Source organism: Ursus maritimus, unplaced genomic scaffold (genome assembly GCF_017311325.1).
Source record: "Ursus maritimus isolate PB19 unplaced genomic scaffold, ASM1731132v1 scaffold_4, whole genome shotgun sequence".
Lineage (NCBI taxonomy): Eukaryota > Metazoa > Chordata > Mammalia > Carnivora > Ursidae > Ursus > Ursus maritimus.
The window spans coordinates 79335070-79354562 of record NW_024426552.1 but is presented as its reverse complement, the minus strand read 5'-3'; the positions used below and the strand labels follow the sequence as shown (position 1 = coordinate 79354562).

The 19493-nt window shown below is 45.2% G+C and overlaps 1 protein-coding gene across 1 annotated transcript; it reads left to right on the top strand.

Annotated features, from left to right (window-relative positions):
* Positions 1–5854: 5854 nt before the first annotated feature.
* EIF2B5 (eukaryotic translation initiation factor 2B subunit epsilon) lies at positions 5855–14356 on the top strand. Its single transcript, XM_008705255.2, has 16 exons — positions 5855–6078; positions 7098–7222; positions 8062–8247; positions 8341–8518; positions 8796–8876; positions 9093–9170; positions 9439–9751; positions 10804–10949; positions 11175–11316; positions 11439–11540; positions 11723–11830; positions 12033–12123; positions 12422–12545; positions 13125–13250; positions 13666–13776; positions 13929–14356. Exons 1-16 carry the CDS (start codon positions 5887–5889, stop codon positions 13986–13988), a joined length of 2163 nt encoding a protein of 720 aa, XP_008703477.2. The 5' UTR covers positions 5855–5886; the 3' UTR covers positions 13989–14356.
* The last annotated feature ends 5137 nt before the right edge of the window (positions 14357–19493 follow it).

The following is a 19493-nucleotide window of genomic DNA, read 5'->3' as shown; positions in this document are numbered from 1 at the left end:
TGCGTGGCTCAGTCAGCTAAATGTCTGCCTTCAGCTCAGGTCATAATCCCAGGGTCCTGGGATCAAGCCCTGCTTCGGGTTCCCTGCTCCATGGGGAGCCTGCTTCTCCTTCTCCCTCTGCCTGCTGCTCCCCCTGCTTGTGCTCGCTCTCTCTCACTCTGTCAAATAAATAAATAAAATCTTTTTTAAAATAGAATAAAATAAAATAAAGATGTTATGCTATTTTCTGGCTTCCATTTTTGCTCTAGTGAAATCAATCTAATTTTTGTTCCCCATTAGAAAATATATATTTTCTCTCTGACTGCCTTTTATCTTTTTTTGTGTTTGGTGTTTTGCGGTTCTGCCACCAGTTAGTGCCCATGGTGTTACTAACATCCTCTGGCCCACCAGCCTCGGGATTTCCTTCTTGTCCAGGTATTGGGGAAGCTCTGATTATTTCTCCAGGTAGGCTCTTTAGGAGGGAGTTATCACAGCAGAGCTGTTGGCACCTAGTGACCTGTCTCTATGGTAACCAAACATTCCAGTTTGCCAAGGACTGAGAGTTTCCTTGAGTCCAGGATGCAGGAATTTCAGTGCTAAAATTGGGATACTCCTGAACAACAGGGACAGTTGGTCACCCTATCTGCTTCCTCTCCTCCACACCACAACCCTCCCCCTCCAGGAGCATATATGTCCCTTGGGGGAGACTGAATAAAGAGCAGGTAAGGTATCATGTCACATTGTTCCTACTATCCCTGCTCCATCAGGATTCAAGACTCTGATAATCAAGCCGATCCATTAGCCATACTTTCTTTCTCTTGGCAATGCTGTCTCAAGAACCCTACTGGCTCTCTCCAGAGAGAGATGGCTCTCTCCCCATCCATGAAGCTCAAGCTCATGTCTTCAAGAAAACTGGTCTCAGGGGTGCCTGGGTGGCTCAGTCAGTTAGGTGGCCGCCTTCTGCTCGGATCATGATCCCAGGGTCCTGGAATTGAGCCCCGCATGGGGCTCCCTGCTCAGGAGGGAGCCTGCTTCTCCCACTCCCTCTGCCTGCAGCTCTCTCTGCTTGTGCTCTCTCTCTCTCTCTCTCTCCCTGTCAAATAAATAAATAAAATCTTAAAACAAAACAAAGTACCTGAGTAAGTCTAAGGTAATTGCAGAAAAGGTTGGTGCACGACACAGCAATGACCTCTAGGGGGTGGTGGTGCCCAACTCCAGCACCTTATCAAGGCCCAGCCCAAGTAGAGTATATATGTGTCAATGACTTTTTCCCCTCTCCCTTCTTGTTTTGTTTCTTTTTTAAGATAGATTTTGTTTGTTTGTTTGTTTGTTTGTTTGTTTGTTTGTTTGTTTTAGAGAGAGAGAGTGGGAGAGCCCGCGTGCACATGCAAGCAGGAGATGGGGCGGAGGAAGGGAGAGAGGGAGAGAGAGAGAGAAGCAGACTCCTGGCTGAGCACGGAGCCCAAGAGTGGGCTCAATCTCACAGCTGGAGACCACAACTTGAGCAGAATCAAGGGCCTGATGCTTAATGGACTAAGCCACCCAGGCACTCCTTCCCTTAAGTTTTTGAGTGAAGTTTCTTTTTAATAATCCCAGCCTGTTTTGACTGAGCTATAGAAAGTTTATAGGATATTTTTTCCTCAACTCTCAGCCTGGAAGACAAAGGGGATTGTTATACCTATAGAAACTAGTTTTATCGCTGGAGGTGATAGTGAAGATTGGGGGGAGGACAGATAGGAGAGAACTCAGACCTTTAGTTATTCTGTCATTTTCTAACAAGCTAGGACATGAACAGTAAAAACTTCAGCTATCCTATAACACATTTAGAACCCTCAACTTTCAGAACAACGACTCCAGATCCAAAAGTAACTAGAAAAATAAACAACACTTGTGGCAGTGAACAATCGGCTCTGATTACTAAGCCACAAGTAACCCCAGCTGAGAAGCACAAAAGGCTCTAAGATTTACTGTCAAAGTGTTCTAATCCACCAGATTGATGCATGCAATCACCAGAGCCCTGACTCTTTAGCAATGCCTAGAAACGGCCAGCTCTGTGCATGTATCAAGGGTACCTGGCAGGGGACATATCCTACCATTATTTTGCCATCTCTGTAATAGAACCTAAAGAGGGAAAAAAACGTGTCATTTAAAAGTTGAAAGAAAACATAGGAGAAAAACCTCATGACATTGGATTTGGCAATGATTTCTTGGATAAGACACCAAAAGTAGAGGTAACAACAACAAAAAAAAAACCCAGATAAATTGTACTTCACCAAAGTGAAAACTTCTGTGGATCAAAGGGCATTATCAACAGAGTGAAAAGGCAACCCATGGAATGGGAGAAAATATTTGCAAATAATATATCCGGTAAGAAATGGATATCCAGAATATATAAAGAACTCCTACAACTTAAAAAAAATTTTTTTTTAGTGGTCAAATAGACCATTTCTCAAAAGATACACAACAGACATGAATAGACCAGAATGCTGGTTGCCAGAGCTGAGGACAGATGGGAATGAGGAGTTATTGTTTAATGAGCACAGAGCTTTAGTTCTGCAACATGAAAACAGTTCTATGGATGGATGGTGATGACAGTAGCACAACAATGTGAATGGCGTTAACACTACTGAACTGTGCGCTTAAAAATGGTTAAGATGGGAAATTTTATGTTCTGTGTATTTTACCACAGTTAAAAAAACAAAACAAAAAAACCCATGAGCCTCAGCTTGGGAGAGCCTGAAATTACTTTTATGCATTTGCTTAAAGTTGTCTCATCAGACTCTCACTTACTGACTAGCAACAACCAGCTAGTCATTCAGCAAATATTTCTTGAGCATGTGCCATGTGCCAAGTATTCCTCTAGACACCTGGGATACAGTAGTGAATAAAACAGATGGAAAGCCCTGATTTTCACAGAGAAATTTACATTCGAAACTGATATTCAAGACCCATTTTGAAACCGTATTGCTGATACATTTAATTTACAAAAAGAACCAGAACTGATAGTTGACCAAAGAAATACAAATGGTCTTTTAACATGTGAAACGATGTTCAACATTTCTCAAAATAAGAGAAATGAAAATTAAAACGACACTTCTTTTCCCTCTATGGATTGGCAGAAACTCCGAATTGTTGACAACATACTCTGTTGGTGAGGCTGTAGGGAAAGTACTCCCATACATAGCTGTTGTAAGGACAAAAAGATACATTTTCCATGGATAGCAATTATGTAACAATTAAACAATTAAGCCTCAGCAGGCTTCCCAGTGAGTTCAACAGCATATCATTTGCCATGGGAATTATATCCAATTTGAACCACTCTTCTTTAAGAAGGTATTCTAAGAAATGAATGCAAATTTATAAAGATATCAATAGGAGGATGCTTGTTGCAGCATCACCTGTAAGAGCAAAACTGCACCAAAAAATTAAAAAAAAAAATCTGAACGTTTATCAACACACTCTCTTTCAAACAAAAAAACAAGATCTTTGGAAAAGGAAAGAAAATTTTTTAAAAACAATAACTCCCCATTTCCTTGTCCCAGCCAGCCCCTAGCAACCACAATTCTATCTCTAATCGCTCTTCTACATACCTCATATAAATGGAATCATACAGTATTTGTCTTTTTGTGACTGGCTTATGTCATTTAGCATAATGTCCTCAAGGTTCATCCATGCTATAGCTTATGTCAGAATTTCCTTCCTTTTTAAGGCTGAATAATATTCTGTCATATGTATATCTCATATTTTGTTTATCCACTTGTTTGTCAATGGACATTTGGTTTGCTTTCCATGTTTTAGCTATTGTGAATAATGATGCCATGAACATGGGTGTATAAATATCTGAGTCCCCATTTGCAGTTTTTTGCGTTATATATCCAGAAGTAGAATTGCTGAATCATATTGTAATTCTATATTCAATCTTTTGAAGAACCACTGTCCTGTTTTCCACAGCGGCTATACTGTTTTACATTCTCACCAACGGTGTACAAGGATTCCAATTTCCCCACATCCTCACTAACACTTGTTATTTTCTGTTTTGTTTTGGTTTGGTTTTTTGATAGTGGCCATCCCAATGGATGTGAGGTGACATCTCATTGCACTTTTGATTTGTAATTCCCTAATGTTTAGTGATGTTGAGCATTTTTTCATGTACTTTATTGGCCATTTGTATATCTTTTTTTGAAAAATGTTTATTCAAGAACTTGACACATTTTTGTTTGGATTGTTGTTGTTGTTGTTGTTGTTGTTGTTGAGTTGATTAGGTTTTGAAGCAAATATTCTCTCTGGGACCCATCCATTAAAAACCTCATCTATCCAGTTACCTGTCTACAGAATTAGAAGGCCTGGATTTATCACTCACCACTTTCCTGGATCACAAGAGTCATTTAAAAATGTCTAAAATTGGACCTACTTTCCATATGCTTCACCACCACCACTACCAGCATCACCCCACCTCCGTGTGTGCATGCACCCACAAATCACTAGTCCAATTTGGTCATCCTTTTTTTCTCTCTCTCTCTCTCTCTCTCTTTCTGCCTATGGATTTGTAGGACAGTAGAACACCATTCTCTTCTATGTACATAAATTTAATCAAAAACTTTTACTGAGTTGCCTTCTGCCTCTCCTTCTCCAGGCTAAATTTTCTAAAATCCTTAAGAAATGGTTTTTGCCCAGCACTCTCTCATTCACTAGTATGGGGAAGAAATGAAAGATCTCCCTGGTCCTACGTGGAAACAACAAATCTAAGCTTTCTGAACCTCACATCCCAACACGCAACGTTTGCAGAAACTTTGCACGGTAAGCGATGGAATTCGGACCGTTCTGGGCAGAAAGGGCGCCGGTGCCTTGCTGGAAAGCTCCTGACCTACAAAGGACGCCCGAGCTGCGTTGCCTCGCTTCTACCGGGAACCCACGGTCTGGCTCCTCAGCAGGCCTGGTTTTCTCCCTGCAACCACCGCCTTTTGCCCCAATCCTCCAGCATCTCCCGAGCCTAGGGCTTTGCGCCTCTGTGCTCGCAGCTGCTTCCGCCTCCAAGGCTTAACTCCAGTCTCACTCAACTTTATGGTGTTCTTGGATGCACCTCAACTCCACTCTAAGACAGAGCAGGGTTTCAATAAATGCTGATAGGCCGAATGAACGAAGAAATGAAGAACTCATTAAATAATTTTTATCCCTACATAACTTGGCAGAAAGACTGTGGAACTGTGAAGTGGGACAGATCGGGTTCCAATACCAGTTCTTCCACTTGGTAGCAGGGGGAAGTTTACCCCTCTGAGAGTTCAAGAAACGAACGAATGAATAAGATGTTCTGGCAGAAACGTGTGAAGAATTAAATGACTTAATGCTTGTATCGTCAAACCTGGCCACCAGAATTACTACTCTCCCTACTCTACCACGTTCTGTATTTAGGCAGACTGTGAGTCTCCTGAGGGAAGGGGATGTCTGACTGGATTCTGAGCTCCCCAAGGTGCCGGGTCACATTTAAGTGACTAGAATGTAGATGGAGGACTACAATTGTTAACATGCTCCGGGCAAGGAAGATTACATATTCTGAATGGATCTGGCCCCTTCGCAGAGACCCCAAGTCCTGCCACCCCTCAAGAATCTCAGCTTGTTCGCGTACAAATGAAGGCCTACTATACCTGCAAATCGAGTCTGTGGTCCATAGGACTCCACCCCACCCGCGCCTCAAACCGCGGAGCCAGCCTGCGGCGCACAGCTTGCTCCTCCCAGCTCACACCTCAGCCAGGGCCGGCGCCTAGGGTACACGCCTGCGCACTGCTCTCTCCTCGTCTCCTCCCTCCCTCCCCTCTTTAGTCCAACGCGTTTCGAGCGCTGGGCCCTTTTTGTCCCCTACTGCGAGCGGTGTCAGTTTCCGTGCGGAAGTGGTGGCCGTGAGGGAAGAAGATGGCGGCGACTGCCCCTGGTGCGGTGGCTAATCGGGCCAACAAGCGCAGCGGCCCTGGGCCGGGAGGCGGCGGCAGCGGCGGCGGGGGAGCCAAAGGGACGGAGGAGGAACCGCCGCCGCCGCTGCAAGCAGTTCTGGTAGCAGATAGCTTCAATCGCCGCTTCTTCCCCATCTCCAAGGACCAACCTCGGGTGAGCGTCGCACGCGAGAGCAGCCAGAGGGCCCGAAGGTGGCCGGGCTAGAGCAGGTTATCCTTTCGGCTGCCTAGTGAGGAGTGCTCTGGTAGATAGGCACTCGTAGTCCTGGCCACCTGAGGTTGGAAGGCATGCAGAGGGCTAAATGTAGAAGCAAAGCTTTACACGGGGATTCAATGCCTCAAACGGAAGCTGTGATGCCTGTAATTGTGCAGTGGTAAAAGATCCCTGGGTGTATGGGAACGATACTTCCTTTTGCCTGCAAAAGGGAAGTCATATGCCTAGGAAAAAAAGGAGACTGGTAACAGTCTAATCCCATAGTAACAGAGGTCTTGAATCTCGGAGGGTGTGCTTTTTTTCTTTCTTTCTAGGTTTTAATGACAGCCGGTGCCATCTGTCAAAAGGAGGACAGAACAGGTTTAGTAGCTGGTTGGCTACAGCCAACCCGTATTGTCTAGATGCTGGGGAATTGAACCGAGTTAATTTTAGGGATTGCTGGGTCGTTCAACAGTCCCCAGTTCAGTCAAAGACAGGGAGCTGCATTCAGTTCAGGAAAAATCCTAACTCCCCCACTCCTCCCAAAAAACCTAATGGCTGTTCATTTGGGACAAGTGATGGGGTTGGCTAGCCTCTGACTCCCATTAGAAAGGGATCAAGGAAGGAAATTTTAAGGGGAAAATGCCCTTTTCATTGCTTAAGTTTCTGGAGATATGATTGATTTTTAGTATTTTCCTTTGCCAAGGTGGCCAGCTGTTCTGTAGCAGCTATGTCCAGTGCTAAGCAAATAGATTCCGTGCTTACTATTAGATTCTCACTGTAGATTCTTGTGCTTAGATGATGCCATGAACATCAAAGGCAGGGGCCCGATTACTTTTAACTTGAAAAGATAAAGTAAAACAATGGTGTTTGGAAACACTGGTAGGGAATTATAAAATGTGCTTAAGTGGAGGAAAGAATAGTATCCAGAGGCCCTTCCTGGATTGAAGACTTCAGACTTTTCATCTTCTACCCTCCAGGTCCTGTTGCCCCTGGCCAATGTGGCACTAATAGACTACACTCTGGAATTTCTGACTGCTACAGGTGTACAGGAAACCTTTGTCTTTTGTTGCTGGAAGGCTGCTCAAATCAAGGAACATTTACTGTAAGACTCTGCAACTTTTCTTTCCATGTTTCACTATTTTTTCCAGTTTCCTTAGGATGGTTGTAACTAAATAAGGGGAAATTCTGAGGGAAAAAAATATATCTATTTGGATTCCATCATAAGAACTAAGGGCCTTCTCTTCACTTATCAGGAGGTGAGCAGCTAAAGTTGTAACAAAGATTAAAGAACAGCATTTGGATTTTTTCTGAATCTTACTTACAAAGTTTGGTCCCATAGGTTTTGCTTTTATTCAATGGCTCTGGTATGGAAGTTACAAGAGTAACATCTTTGTTTTTCCACTGAGCTTCTAAATATTGAGCTCTTACTCATCTTTGTATTCCCAGTGCCTACCTTAGTACAAAGTACATAGTAAACAATTAACACATGTTTGATGAAATCTTCTTGAAAAAGAGTGAATATCAGAATTAATGAAGTTCAGGGTAATAAAGACTGGGATATTAGTATGGTGTCCTTTAGACAGTTTCTAAATTTGGTTTGGACTTTGGATGGCAAGAAGTGGCATGGAAAGTGTGTTCCCAGGATATTTTGTATACTCTAAATCTCAGCAGGATTTTGAATTCAAATCCATGTTAGGGGATAGGTGTCAGGGAATGGAGAAGAAATAACCATGTTTCTCTAACCCATAAAACAAGACTGGTGACACAGGATGCTGAAACCATTAATTATAGTTCATAAATCTCTTTGAAGTAGAGGAGGCTGTCAGGAACCCAGAAAAGCCATAGAGCAGGGGTGTGAATGTTGAATGGGTGAGCAAAATAGGGAAACTCTACATGCTCTTTATGCTTGATTTGCTCATTCCCCTCATCCCCTTCCTTTAGGAAATCCAAGTGGTGCCGCCCTACATCCCTCAATGTGGTTCGAATAATTACGTCAGAATTATATCGATCACTGGGGGATGTTCTCCGAGATGTTGATGCCAAGGCCTTGGTGCGCTCTGACTTCCTTCTGGTGTATGGGGACGTCGTCTCAAACATCAATATTACCAGAGCCCTGGAAGAACACAGGTCAGGATGGGAAGGTGGTAGGGACAAAGGGTTTGTGACCAGCAGAGCCCTAAGACTGCTGTTTTGCTCCTCTCTCCCTCCTATACTTTATAGATTGAGGCGGAAGCTAGAAAAAAACGTATCTGTGATGACAATGATCTTCAAAGAATCCTCCCCTAGCCACCCAACTCGTTGCCACGAGGACAATGTGGTAGTGGCTGTGGATAGTGCCACAAACCGGGTTCTCCATTTCCAGAAGACCCAAGGCCTTCGACGGTTTTCTTTTCCTCTGGTGTGTGGGTATCTGGGGTCCTTGAGGTGGGAGAGTTATTGGCTTCAGCAGGAGACAGGTGAAAGTCCTTATACTGGGTGCCTGGGTGGCTCAGTCGGTTAAGCATCTGCCTTCAGCTCAGGTCATGATCTCAGGATCCTGGGCTTGAGCCCCCATCAGGCTCCCTGTTCAGCAGGAAGCCTGCTCCTCCCTCTGCCCCTCCCCCTGTGCTCTCTCTCTCAAATAAGTAAATAGAATCTTAAAAAAATAATAAAATCTTGATACCTTCTCCCCACAGAGTTTGTTCCAGGGCAGCAGAGATGGAGTAGAGATTCGCTATGATTTACTGGACTGTTATATCAGCATCTGCTCTCCTCAGGTGAGCTTTTCAGGCCCAGGGATGCACATCCAAAGAGTAGAACTTTGAGTTCCACAGTAAATAGGTGCTGTCATACTGATTCCAGTAGCCCATTGGGAACCTTTTTGGGATTCTGGCCTTTGTCCAACTATCATAGGGTCTGATAGGTCTGTAGGGACTTATTTTTGTTTCCAGAGGATAGCACTCACCTTGGCCCCACCCAACTTCCCCCCACAGGTGGCTCAACTCTTTACAGATAACTTTGACTACCAAACTCGAGATGACTTTGTGCGAGGCCTGTTAGTGAATGAAGAGGTAAGAAAAGGCTCCTGGGCCTCTTTAGAAGAGGGCTATGATAGTATCCCAGGCTGATAACTTTTGGTCCCATTTTGTGTTTTACTGAGCCTTAGGATGAAGGAAAAGAGCTGCAGCAGAGAGGGAATCAGACACAAAGAAAAATTTTGTCCATTTGGCTATGACATTGAGGGGCAGATGGGAACTTAAGGTTAAAAAGAGTTGTACCTGGGTGTGTTCTTCCTCTTTTACTTGCTTGGGGTACCTCCCTTTCCTTCTCCTCATTCAGATCCTAGGAAACCAGATCCACATGCATGTGACAACTAGGGAATATGGTGCCCGGGTCTCCAACCTGCACATGTATGCGGCAGTCTGCGCTGATGTCATCCGCCGATGGGTCTACCCTCTCACCCCAGAAGCAAACTTCACTGACAACACAACCCAGAGCTGCACTCATTCCCGACATAACATTTACCGAGGGTCTGAAGTCAGCCTGGGCCATGGCAGCATCCTGGAGGAAAACGTGCTTCTGGGTTCTGGCACTGTCATTGGCAGCAATTGCTTTATCACCAACAGTGTCATTGGCCCTGGCTGCCACATTGGTGAGCACAGGTGGGGAAGTCAGGGTGATCACCCGAGGAGCAGGAACCCGGGAGGGTGGAGGCGGGTAAGAGAAGGATACAGAGGGACAGTCCCTGAGAATAAGGAACTAGAGTGGCTACCTTAATATAGGAGGGAATGAGGATGTGAAATTTGTGGCCTTTAATTTGTGGCCTGTGAGCCTCTTATTGGGTGACTCTTCGCATTCCAGAGTACCCTATTCACATTCAGGACCAAGTGGATAATTAACATGCAATCATAATATCTGTGTGGTGCCTTGCAGTTTACAAAGGGCTTTTGCATACATTGTTTCATTTATCCTCACAAAAACCTTGTGAAGTAGGTATTATTTATCTCCAGTTTTTAGCCAAGCAAACAGGCTCAAAGAGGCTATCTCCCTCACGGTCATAGCTAATGAGAGGTGGTGCTAGAACTTGAATCTAAGTATTCTAAGACCATTGTTCTTTTTACTCAAACATACCTGCCTGGTTGGCCTCTTGGTAACTCACTTTAGTTGTAGGAATGTGGTGCTCCTAATGGAACTGCCTCTTTAAAAGAACAATAAGATTCTAATTCTGAAACGTACGAGAAGAGGGGTTCCTGGCTGGCTCAGTTGGTAGAGCATATAACTCTTGATGTTGGGTTTGTGAGTTTGAGCCCCACGTTGGGTATAGAGATTACTTAAACTCTTTAAAAAAATAAATTAAAATGTACAAGAAGAGATGGGAAATTTTAGTTCTACTTCTAGATATGTGGATATGATTCTAATAAGGTTCTTGAGTTCAAGGGGATCCCCATATATCTTGAAGGTTCTCAGGTTCTGAAGTCCGGTATGTAGTCTGTGATTGTTGTAAACCTGGTAGAGGATGGTCATGCTAACCACTGTTCTATGCTCAGGCTGGAGTGTAGAGGGGGAGAGGGTGTTTCTGGTGAATTGGGGGATGGAGTATCAGAACTGGGTGGGAGCCGTGCTGGTATCAGTCAGCCCTGTCCTCCAGGAATGGCCCTGGTCTGGAATCCTGAGTGACCAGGAGTACTTCCTGTCCTGAGCCAGGTGATAACGTGGTGCTGAACCAGGCCTACCTGTGGCGGGGTGTCCAAGTAGCTGCTGGAGCGCGGATCCATCAGTCTCTGCTCTGTGACAATGCTAAAGTCAAGGAACAAGTTACACTGAAGCCACGCTGTGTCCTCACTTCCCAGGTGAGACCTGCTCAGTATTGCACAAAGACCCCAAACTGAGTAGTGGTCATGCTGAGCCAGAGGGTCTTTATGTCCACCCATGATCCAGCCCTGAACTGAGAGTCCAAATCCAGTGGATTCATGTGTCTTCTAGTTAGCTTAGTAAAAATCACTCCCATTGTCAGGATCTACCATTCCCCAACACACTAATGAAGCTGTGCCACCCACTCTTTTTGTGTCCGCTAGGTGGTAGTGGGCCCAGACATCACGCTGCCTGAGGGCTCGGTGATCTCTTTGCACCCACCAGATGCAGAGGAGGATGAGGATGATGGCCAATTCAGTGACGATTCTGGGGCTAACCAAGAAAAGGAGAAAGTGAAGCAGAAAGGTGTGAGGTTAATCAGGTGTGGGGCATCTGTGTGTCTCTCTGCCCCACGGGAAAACCAGTGTTTCCGCCTGAAGGGATTGTGCTTCTCCTGTGTGTTCACTAAAGATCACTGCCTTTTTCAGGTTACAATCCAGCAGAAGTCGGAATTTCTGGCCAGGGCTACCTCTGGAAAGCTGCAGACATAAACGTGGAGGAGGAAGAGGAACTACGACAGAATCTGTGGGGTGAGCTAGGCCTTATTCCTGTCACCACCACCAACCCCCAAGTCAGAATATTTTGATGACAAGTGAATGCTTCAGAATCTGACTTGTTCGTTACATTCTTCATTCAGACAGCTCAGATAAATTCCTCTCTGTCAACAGCTCTTGCCTTACTTTTCTTTTTTCTCACCCTTATGGGTTCTCAGGACTCACAATCAACGTGGAAGAAGAGAGTGAAACTGAAAGTGAGCAGAGTATGGATTCTGAGGAGCTAGACAGCCGAGCAGGCTCCCCACAGATGGATGACATCAAAGGTAATTGGCCAGGAGATTTCCCAGGGAAATCCAGCAGTGTCCTGGGACAAGAGAAGAAAACCTCCAGTTTACTCTTTGTCTAGATCAACTAGTCAAAGACTTGTGTTTCTCCCAGAAGGGTTTGGTATAAAGTCAGGACTGGAGAACTTAAAGCATTCTGGAGTGTTATTGGTTCATGAACTTATTTGTGCTTTGATTGCAGTGTTCCAGAATGAAGTCCTGGGAACACTACAGCGGGGCAAGGAAGAGAACATTTCTTGTGACAATCTAGTCCTAGAGATCAACTCTCTCAAGTAAGAGCAGCCCTCCCTCTTCTCCTCTTCTCTGGGTAATCCCAGCAGGTAGACGTTCTCTCCTGTTTCTTTCCCAAATAGGAACCGATTCCCTCAGCATCCCAGATGGGCAAGGCCAGTAGCATTAGGAGCAAGGAGAGCATTAGGTTCTGGCCTCAGCACAGACTTCCCCCTGCCAAAGCCCTCCCCTTGCATGTTGTTCCAGCCGACTTCTCACCCAGTGTCCTGCCAAAGTCATAATCCTACCGCAGGCTAAAAGGCCAGTGAAGGCCCTTGTGTCAGCCCTGTCTCCCCACAGGTATGCCTACAACATAAGCCTAAAGGAAGTGATGCAGGTACTGAGCCACGTGGTCCTGGAGTTCCCCCTGCAACAAACGGATTCCCTGCTGGACCCAAACCGTTACTGTGCCCTGCTGCTTCCTGTGAGCAAAAATCGGGGCTGGGTACAAGGGATTGGGTGGAGGCAGATCCACGTCCTTGCCATGTTTCACTTTAAAGGATATAGGGAGTAGAAGGTCTTATTGTGGATATGTGTTACTTGTGGTTCCTTTCTCCTTGCCTTTGGATGCAGATTGGGTACTAGAGCAGGCGTGGCTGGTCCAGAGGAGTCAAGTTAGGTTCAATACTGAGCGCTCTTTGAGACTCCAGGGTTCAGACCATGCTAGACCCTAAAGGTACGCCCAGAATAGATCTGGACTTTTACATTCTCCGACTGAAATAATTTGACCCAGAAAGAGATCAACCTTTAGGCTGGTAATAGGTATTTTGAGGCAGCCTGTAGCACCCGACCTCCTTTCACTTTCCCTGGGAAATCTCTTCTTTCTCGCCAACGCTGACTGCCAGCAACTCCCAAGTCCCTCTGACATGATTCCTCAGGCCTATATCATTTCCCTCTTGTTTGCTCATATCCTGAAAGTCCCACGTTTTCAATATTGTTTGCTATCGGGATATAGGTGCATGCTCAGGAATATATTGCGTCTCTCTTCTCCTTTCTTCCGTAGCTGCTCAAGTCCTGGAGCCCTGTTTTTAGGAACTACATAAAGCGTGCAGCTGATCATTTGGAAGCATTGGCAGCCATTGAGGACTTCTTCCTGGAACATGAAACTCTTAGTACTTCCATGGCCAAGGTGAATACCACCTTAAGCCCCAGAGTTCTGGATTTGCTTTGAAACAGACCTTGGCTACCTCCATGGAGACACAAAACAGGCTGACATGAATCCAGTATGAGATTTGATTAATAGCACCATCCACCCCTATTGTGCTGATTGCTGGGATAGTACAGCTGGGAGCCAGGCTGGTAAGGCAGCCATTTGGGGATTATCCTGGGGACCCAGCAATAGTTCCAGAAGTTATACCTGTCCCAGTAGCAGAGTGAAAAACTCATTTTTTGCCTGTTTTAAAAGCAACTGCTTGATGTTTTAAAGGAAGCCGACAATCTGATAGAGAGAGGTGTTAAGATCTTGCCTCCTCTTCCTCTGTTGTCTGTTATATCTTGCTGGATTCTGCAAGATCCCTGAGATCTCTTCTGCTGGCTTTCTGCAGGTACTCATGGCTTTGTACCAGCTGGAGATCCTGGCTGAGGAAACGATCCTGAGCTGGTTCAGCCAAAAGGATATGACTGACAAGGGCCGGCAATTGCGCAAGAACCAACAGGTGAGACAGGCCTCCCTCTTGTCACCACGGTGGTTGTTTGGTCCCCTGGCTCTTGGCCAGAGACTCCAGGGGGTTGGTCCCTGAGACTCTGTGGCTGTTAAAGCTGTTTATATGCCCCTCCCTCAGTAGCTCTCCACTCTGCTTCCTTACAGCTGCTGAGGTTCATCCAGTGGCTAAAAGAGGCAGAAGAGGAGTCATCTGAAGATGACTGAAGTTGTACTGCCTGCTTCTGTGGGTGTGGTTGATAGCCCTCCTGGCTTCTGGGCCAGAGCAAATGAGACGCTAGTTGCAGAAGGATGAGTGACCACCATCCAAGCTGAGACTTAAAGGAGCAGAGGCTGGAACTACAGTATTCTTCCCACCGCCAGCAACCATGTGCCTCCCATCCTGACCACGGAGTTGGGAAAAGGGAAGTTGGGCTGCAACGAAGCTCTGCCTAAGGAGGAGCAAGGCAGGCCCTGCAGTTAGAGGAAGCCTAGAGAAACAGTTTTGTGCTCTGGCTTTCCCTCAGGGAACAGCAGAGAGCAGCTGGCCCTTTCTGCTGCTTGTATCTATTAATATTAAAAAAGAGAGAGGGGGATGTATTTGGTTTCTCTCCAACTCTGACTGATCAGCTCTTGATGTAGGTGGCCAAAGGGTTGAACCTGGCAGCTTTTCCCTAACAGCTGGGGGAGAGGGAGAAGTGGGGTGTTAACAACCACTAGGTGGTACTGTGGTGCCTTGCTAATTGACCATTGCCTGGTTCATGGGTAGTGAGAGGCCTAGATTCTTTTCCAGTCTCTGTGGACCAATTTGTGGTCCTGGAGTGGTGTGCCTGAACCTATTTCCATAGAGAGTCCAAGTCCAAACACTTTCCTGCCAGAGGGTGATGATCCAAGCATATGTAAAGTCCACTAACCAACTGCCAGTCCCTCACATGTTTTATCCAGTTGACCAAGTACTACTATCAGGGAAGCTGGGATATTCAGCATCTTCAAGATAAGGAAGTTTGCTTAAGGTCTCAAGACTCTTAAGAGGAGTAAAGCTAAGGACTTGAATCTCATAATCAAGAATTCTTTCTGTTTCACCATATTCAGTGTCTCAGTGAAGGGAAATTGCCTCCAGAGGCAAATATAACCCCAAGCCAGCCATGGGTATCCTAAGAACAGAGGAAATCTTATGAAATGGGCTTTCCCTAATATTGAGAGAGTGTTTATTATATGATAAGCATTTTGTTAAATACTTTCATGTGTTTAGCTAAACTTCACAGTAAATGATGTAGGTCATATCCGGATTTTCAGACGAGGAGCCTAGTGTTCAGAGATGTCCCATAACTGGTCATTGATAGAGCCATGTTTGAGTTTGCCATTTTGCTATATAGTCTCCTTTAATCTCAACTATGAGACATGCCGTCTGTCTCATCTTTTTTAGCTCTGTTGTCGTCCTAAAACCCTTACCCTATTGACATTTAAACTGTGGCAAATTTTACTGGTAACAATTGGCCCTCCTGAACATCACAGATAAAATGGTTGCCAATGTTCATTTTATTTGGATAGAAAGGAGTAAGCTAAGGGCAGTGATACTGAATTGTGCTCGGGTGTGAGGGGCATTACTGGGTATTTCTAAAGAGGAAAAAACAGCTTATTTTACTTTTCTTATTTAGTAAATCTCAGTTTTTGCTTTTCAAATACAGGACCTAGTGTCTAGAGGGCATATGAAGGTTATGGCATGGACTACTAGGAGCCGTTAAATACAAAAAACTTATAGGGCACCTCTGATTTGTACCTAATGGGTGGCGGGGATCAGAGGTGGCCTATAGAACTTTTCAGAAAGAAGAGATTCCTTCCAGTGGAGTAATTAGGGAAGGCTTACAGGATTGTGACACCTGAGTGGCCTAAAAATCGAAAGGAGTAGAAGGGGACTTTAAAAGCAAAGCAAAGGGTTTCCATTTAAATATGATACATTAAACACGTGGGTTTTTTTACTTTTTCCAAAACCCCATTTAAATGCTAAAGGAATTCTTCAAAAAGGGCCCATAATTCAATAAAGAAAACCGGAGGTGATCACAATGAATGAGAGACATTGACATTTTGAAAAAGAAAAATAAATGAAAGAGCGAAAGTTGACTTAGCAGAATGAGATGGGTTCTATCTGCTGAGGTGGTTATTAACAAGCAAACCCAATGTACCCTTTTAAACCCAGAAAAGGCCCCCCCAGAGGAGATAAGGATCGGTTACTAACAGGGTGGGGTGGAGAGGAATCAAAGATCTATAAAAGAAAAGGCCTCCTGGGTCTCTATCTCCTCTGCTTTAGCCAGGTGATTACCCCTACTCTCCTGCAAGAAGTGGGAGATTAGTCTCTGGAGAAATGGTGGGGAGGAAGTTATCAAGTATTATGAAGTTTTCCTAAATCTGAAGGTCTTGAGTTTTCAGACTGACAGAGCTCATGAGTGCCCAGTAGAATGAATGAAATATCCCCATGAAATTTCAGAACCTTAGGGAAGAGGTATTCGAGCCTCTGGACTCAAGAGCAGACATGGGGATGGGGGTGAGGGGCTAGATTGGAAATGAGGGATTAAGTGAAAGTGTATGAGGGCTCTGAATATCAGCACGCACCAGGCAAAAACAAACTGAAAAACGGGGATGGGGGGGAGACTTTAAATACTTACCTTTTTTGTTTCCTCAAAACAAAAAGCCATCTTCACCCCCACTTGATCACCCTACAGTGAAACCTGTTAGTTAATAAGCCCTGTACGTGGGGGCTGGCTCGGTGGAATGTGTGACTCTTGATCTTGGGGTTGTGGATTCAAGCCCCATTTTGGGTATAGAGATTATTTTTTAAAATTAAAATTAAAAAAAAAAAAAAAACCCTGTACCTGGACAGAGCTTCCAATCAGTTTTTTTAGTATATTGCTCTTAAATGTGAATAGACCACCAATGGCCCGCAAACGTTTGAGGAAACTTCCAGTGCAGAAGGTGGAGACCAACCAAAACTGAAATCAAGGAAACAATGAGAAAGTAGGGAGTTTTTGCAAACCTCAGGGCAGGGGGAAGCTATAATTATTCTTAAAACTCAAAAAGGGAAGATACTGTGTCTATGAAAAAAGTACTGTGAAAAGGGAGAATTGGATAACAAGGTTTTTAGAAATTAAAAATAAGTAAATGATTTCCTACTGAGAATTGGAGGACTAGAGACCTGAATAGGATGGAGACCATATCCATCCTTATGTAGTTGAATTTTGAATTGTAAATATTTTACCTATCCAATTGGATAAGGGAAAGGTTGGAAATGTCAAGAAAATCTTGCAAAAAAAGGTGCAGTTATTTAAAAATAAAAGGGAATGGATGATAAAGGAGAAAAAAAATCAATCTAGAAGGGCCAACATCTTACAGGAGTTGTAAAAAGAACAGGAAAAATGGTAGTGATGTTATTAAATCATTTAAGGAAATATTGTTGAACTTCTAGATGGAAAGGGCTTATCAAGTGCCTAGCACAGTAAATTAGCACCAAGACGTATCACCATGAAATTTCAGAACCCCAGGAAGCCTGGGTGGCTCAGTCAGTTAGGCATCTGCTCAGATTGTAATCCCAGGGTCCAGGGACAGAGTCCAGAATCCCACATCCTGCTCCTTGCTCAGCAGGGAGCCTGATTCTCTCTCCACCTGTTGCTCCCCCTGCTTGTGCTCTCTCTCTCACAAATAAAATCTTTTTCTAAAAATTTTGGAATCCCAGGGATAAAGAGAACTTCCTAAAGACTTCCAGAGAGAGTGAAAACAAGTCATGTGCAAAGCCTTAGGAAAAACAGAGCTCAAACTGACTGCTTAATAGCAACACTGGATGCTAGAAGACTTAGGAGGAGGTGAAAGAAAGATAAACCCATCAATCAAATTTGGAAATAAATAAGCAATGTCCAGAATGTATAAATCAATAACTAGTATGAGGTGGGTTTTTTTCCTCCCCCCGCCCCCAACTAGTATGAGGTTTTAAAAATATGTATGTACTGGGGTGGGATGGAAAATAGGACAGAGAACTGTTAAGAGCTTTCTTAATATGTACATATATTTAATTTTAAAAAGTAAAGAGAAGGCTATGAAATGAAAGCACACAAAGTATGTGCAGGGGCTAGCAAATAGGTTGATTTGCTGAAGTAAAAAAAAAAAAAAAATAGCCAGGATATAATGAAGAAATAGCTGTAGAGGTAGGTAGCTTTGATTATGGAGAGAGTTAAATATTGTGCTACGAATATTTGGAAAGATGGGAATGTGGAGAGGTTTCTGAGCAGAAGAGTCCTGTGGAAGAGGTACTTACTCAAAATGCTAATTTGGCAACGGTGTACAAGATGGAGTGGGAGGAGCCCACACTTGTTCTGTGGCCTTAAAGGACCTATGTGGTCTGGGCCCAGCCTACTCCTCCAGCCTCATTCTACCACTATCACTATAGTCACAATGGCCTTCTTCTTCCTCAAATTGAGAGAGTTTATTCCTGCCTTGAGCCTTTATACCTGGCTGTGCCCTCTGCCTGGAATGCTTTTCCCCCACACTGGACCTTCTTCTAGCTGCTGTTTTTTTCCATTCTATGTCATAGCTGAAATGGAAGAGTCTTCTCTAACCACCCATGGTTCTCTTCTCCCTTCTACTACCACATCACTCCGTTTTATCATTTTCATAGCACTTATCCCTCTGAAGTTGTATCTTACAAGCTCGTGTGCCTCCTTTCAGGTGAGTGAAAGTCCTGAGGGCAGCCTTAACTGTCTTGTTTTCAAGTTTGCAGAGTATGCCTTGCACCTTAGTGGGCACCCATTTATTAAATGAATTAAAAGCTAAGGGGTGAAGAGATCTGTCAGAGACCGATTATACCTAGTTCTGATTTGAGACTTACTGTCCCAGTCTTGCACTCATTTTCATTCTTACACTCATTCTGCATCAGTCCATTTATTAAGCCACCGCTTTGCACCTAGGTATTGTACTGAGGTTGTTTTTGTTTTTGTTTTTTTAGATTTTTATTTGTTTATTTTGAGAGAGAGAGCGAGAGAGAGCAGAAGCAGAGGGGAGGGGCAGAGGAAGAGGGAGAAGCAGACTCCCCGCTGAGCCAGGAGCGGGATGGGAGTCGATCCCAGGGCCCTGAGACCAAGGCAAACGCTGAGCCGAAGGCAAACGCTTAAATGACTGAGCCACCCAGGAGTCCGGTACTGAGCTTATAAGAAGGAATCAGAATTCGATTCCCTTCTGTCCTCAAGGAACTCAGTTTGGTAGACTCAGTGACAGCAGCTATGCTTTCCAACAGACCCTAAAAGGGCCACGTGAAGGTCACTTTCCTCCATCGACACCCGGTCAGAACCCCCCCCCCCCCACCTCTGGGGACCAAAGTGCCCCCAGGCTGCTGAGGAGCAGCCGATCTCTCTTGGGTCCAGAACCAGGGCCTTGATGAGTCCGCGAACGCGGCCATCCTGTTGAGATCCGCCCTTCCCTGTCTGGGGAGCCTAGGCGACCGCCACCAAGCTCCCCGCAGGCCTGGGACCGGAGCGTAGGCAGCCGAGCTCACCGCCCGGCGGGTGGGCGGGGTGTCCGCGGGGCCCGGCAGAGGGCCCGGCCTTCTGCCTTGTGGCCAGCGCGGCTCGGCGGCGGCCAGGGGCGGAGCTCGCGCCGGGGCGGGGCCGCGCCGGGGTCGGGGGAGGGGAGCGGGCAGATCCGCGGAGCAGAGCCGGGAGGGCCGCGGCCACCGGAAGAGTCACCGTCGCC

Excerpts from the sequence above, each read along its gene's own strand:
- EIF2B5 (XM_008705255.2), top strand. The coding sequence starts at position 5,887 with ATGGCGGCGACTGCCCCTGGTGCGGTGGCTAATCGGGCCAACAAGCGC. Across the intron at positions 8,248-8,340 it reads AGAGCCCTGGAAGAACACAG|ATTGAGGCGGAAGCTAGAAA; the intron begins GTCAGGATGGGA and ends TATACTTTATAG. Across the intron at positions 12,546-13,124 it reads ACTGTGCCCTGCTGCTTCCT|CTGCTCAAGTCCTGGAGCCC; the intron begins GTGAGCAAAAAT and ends TTTCTTCCGTAG.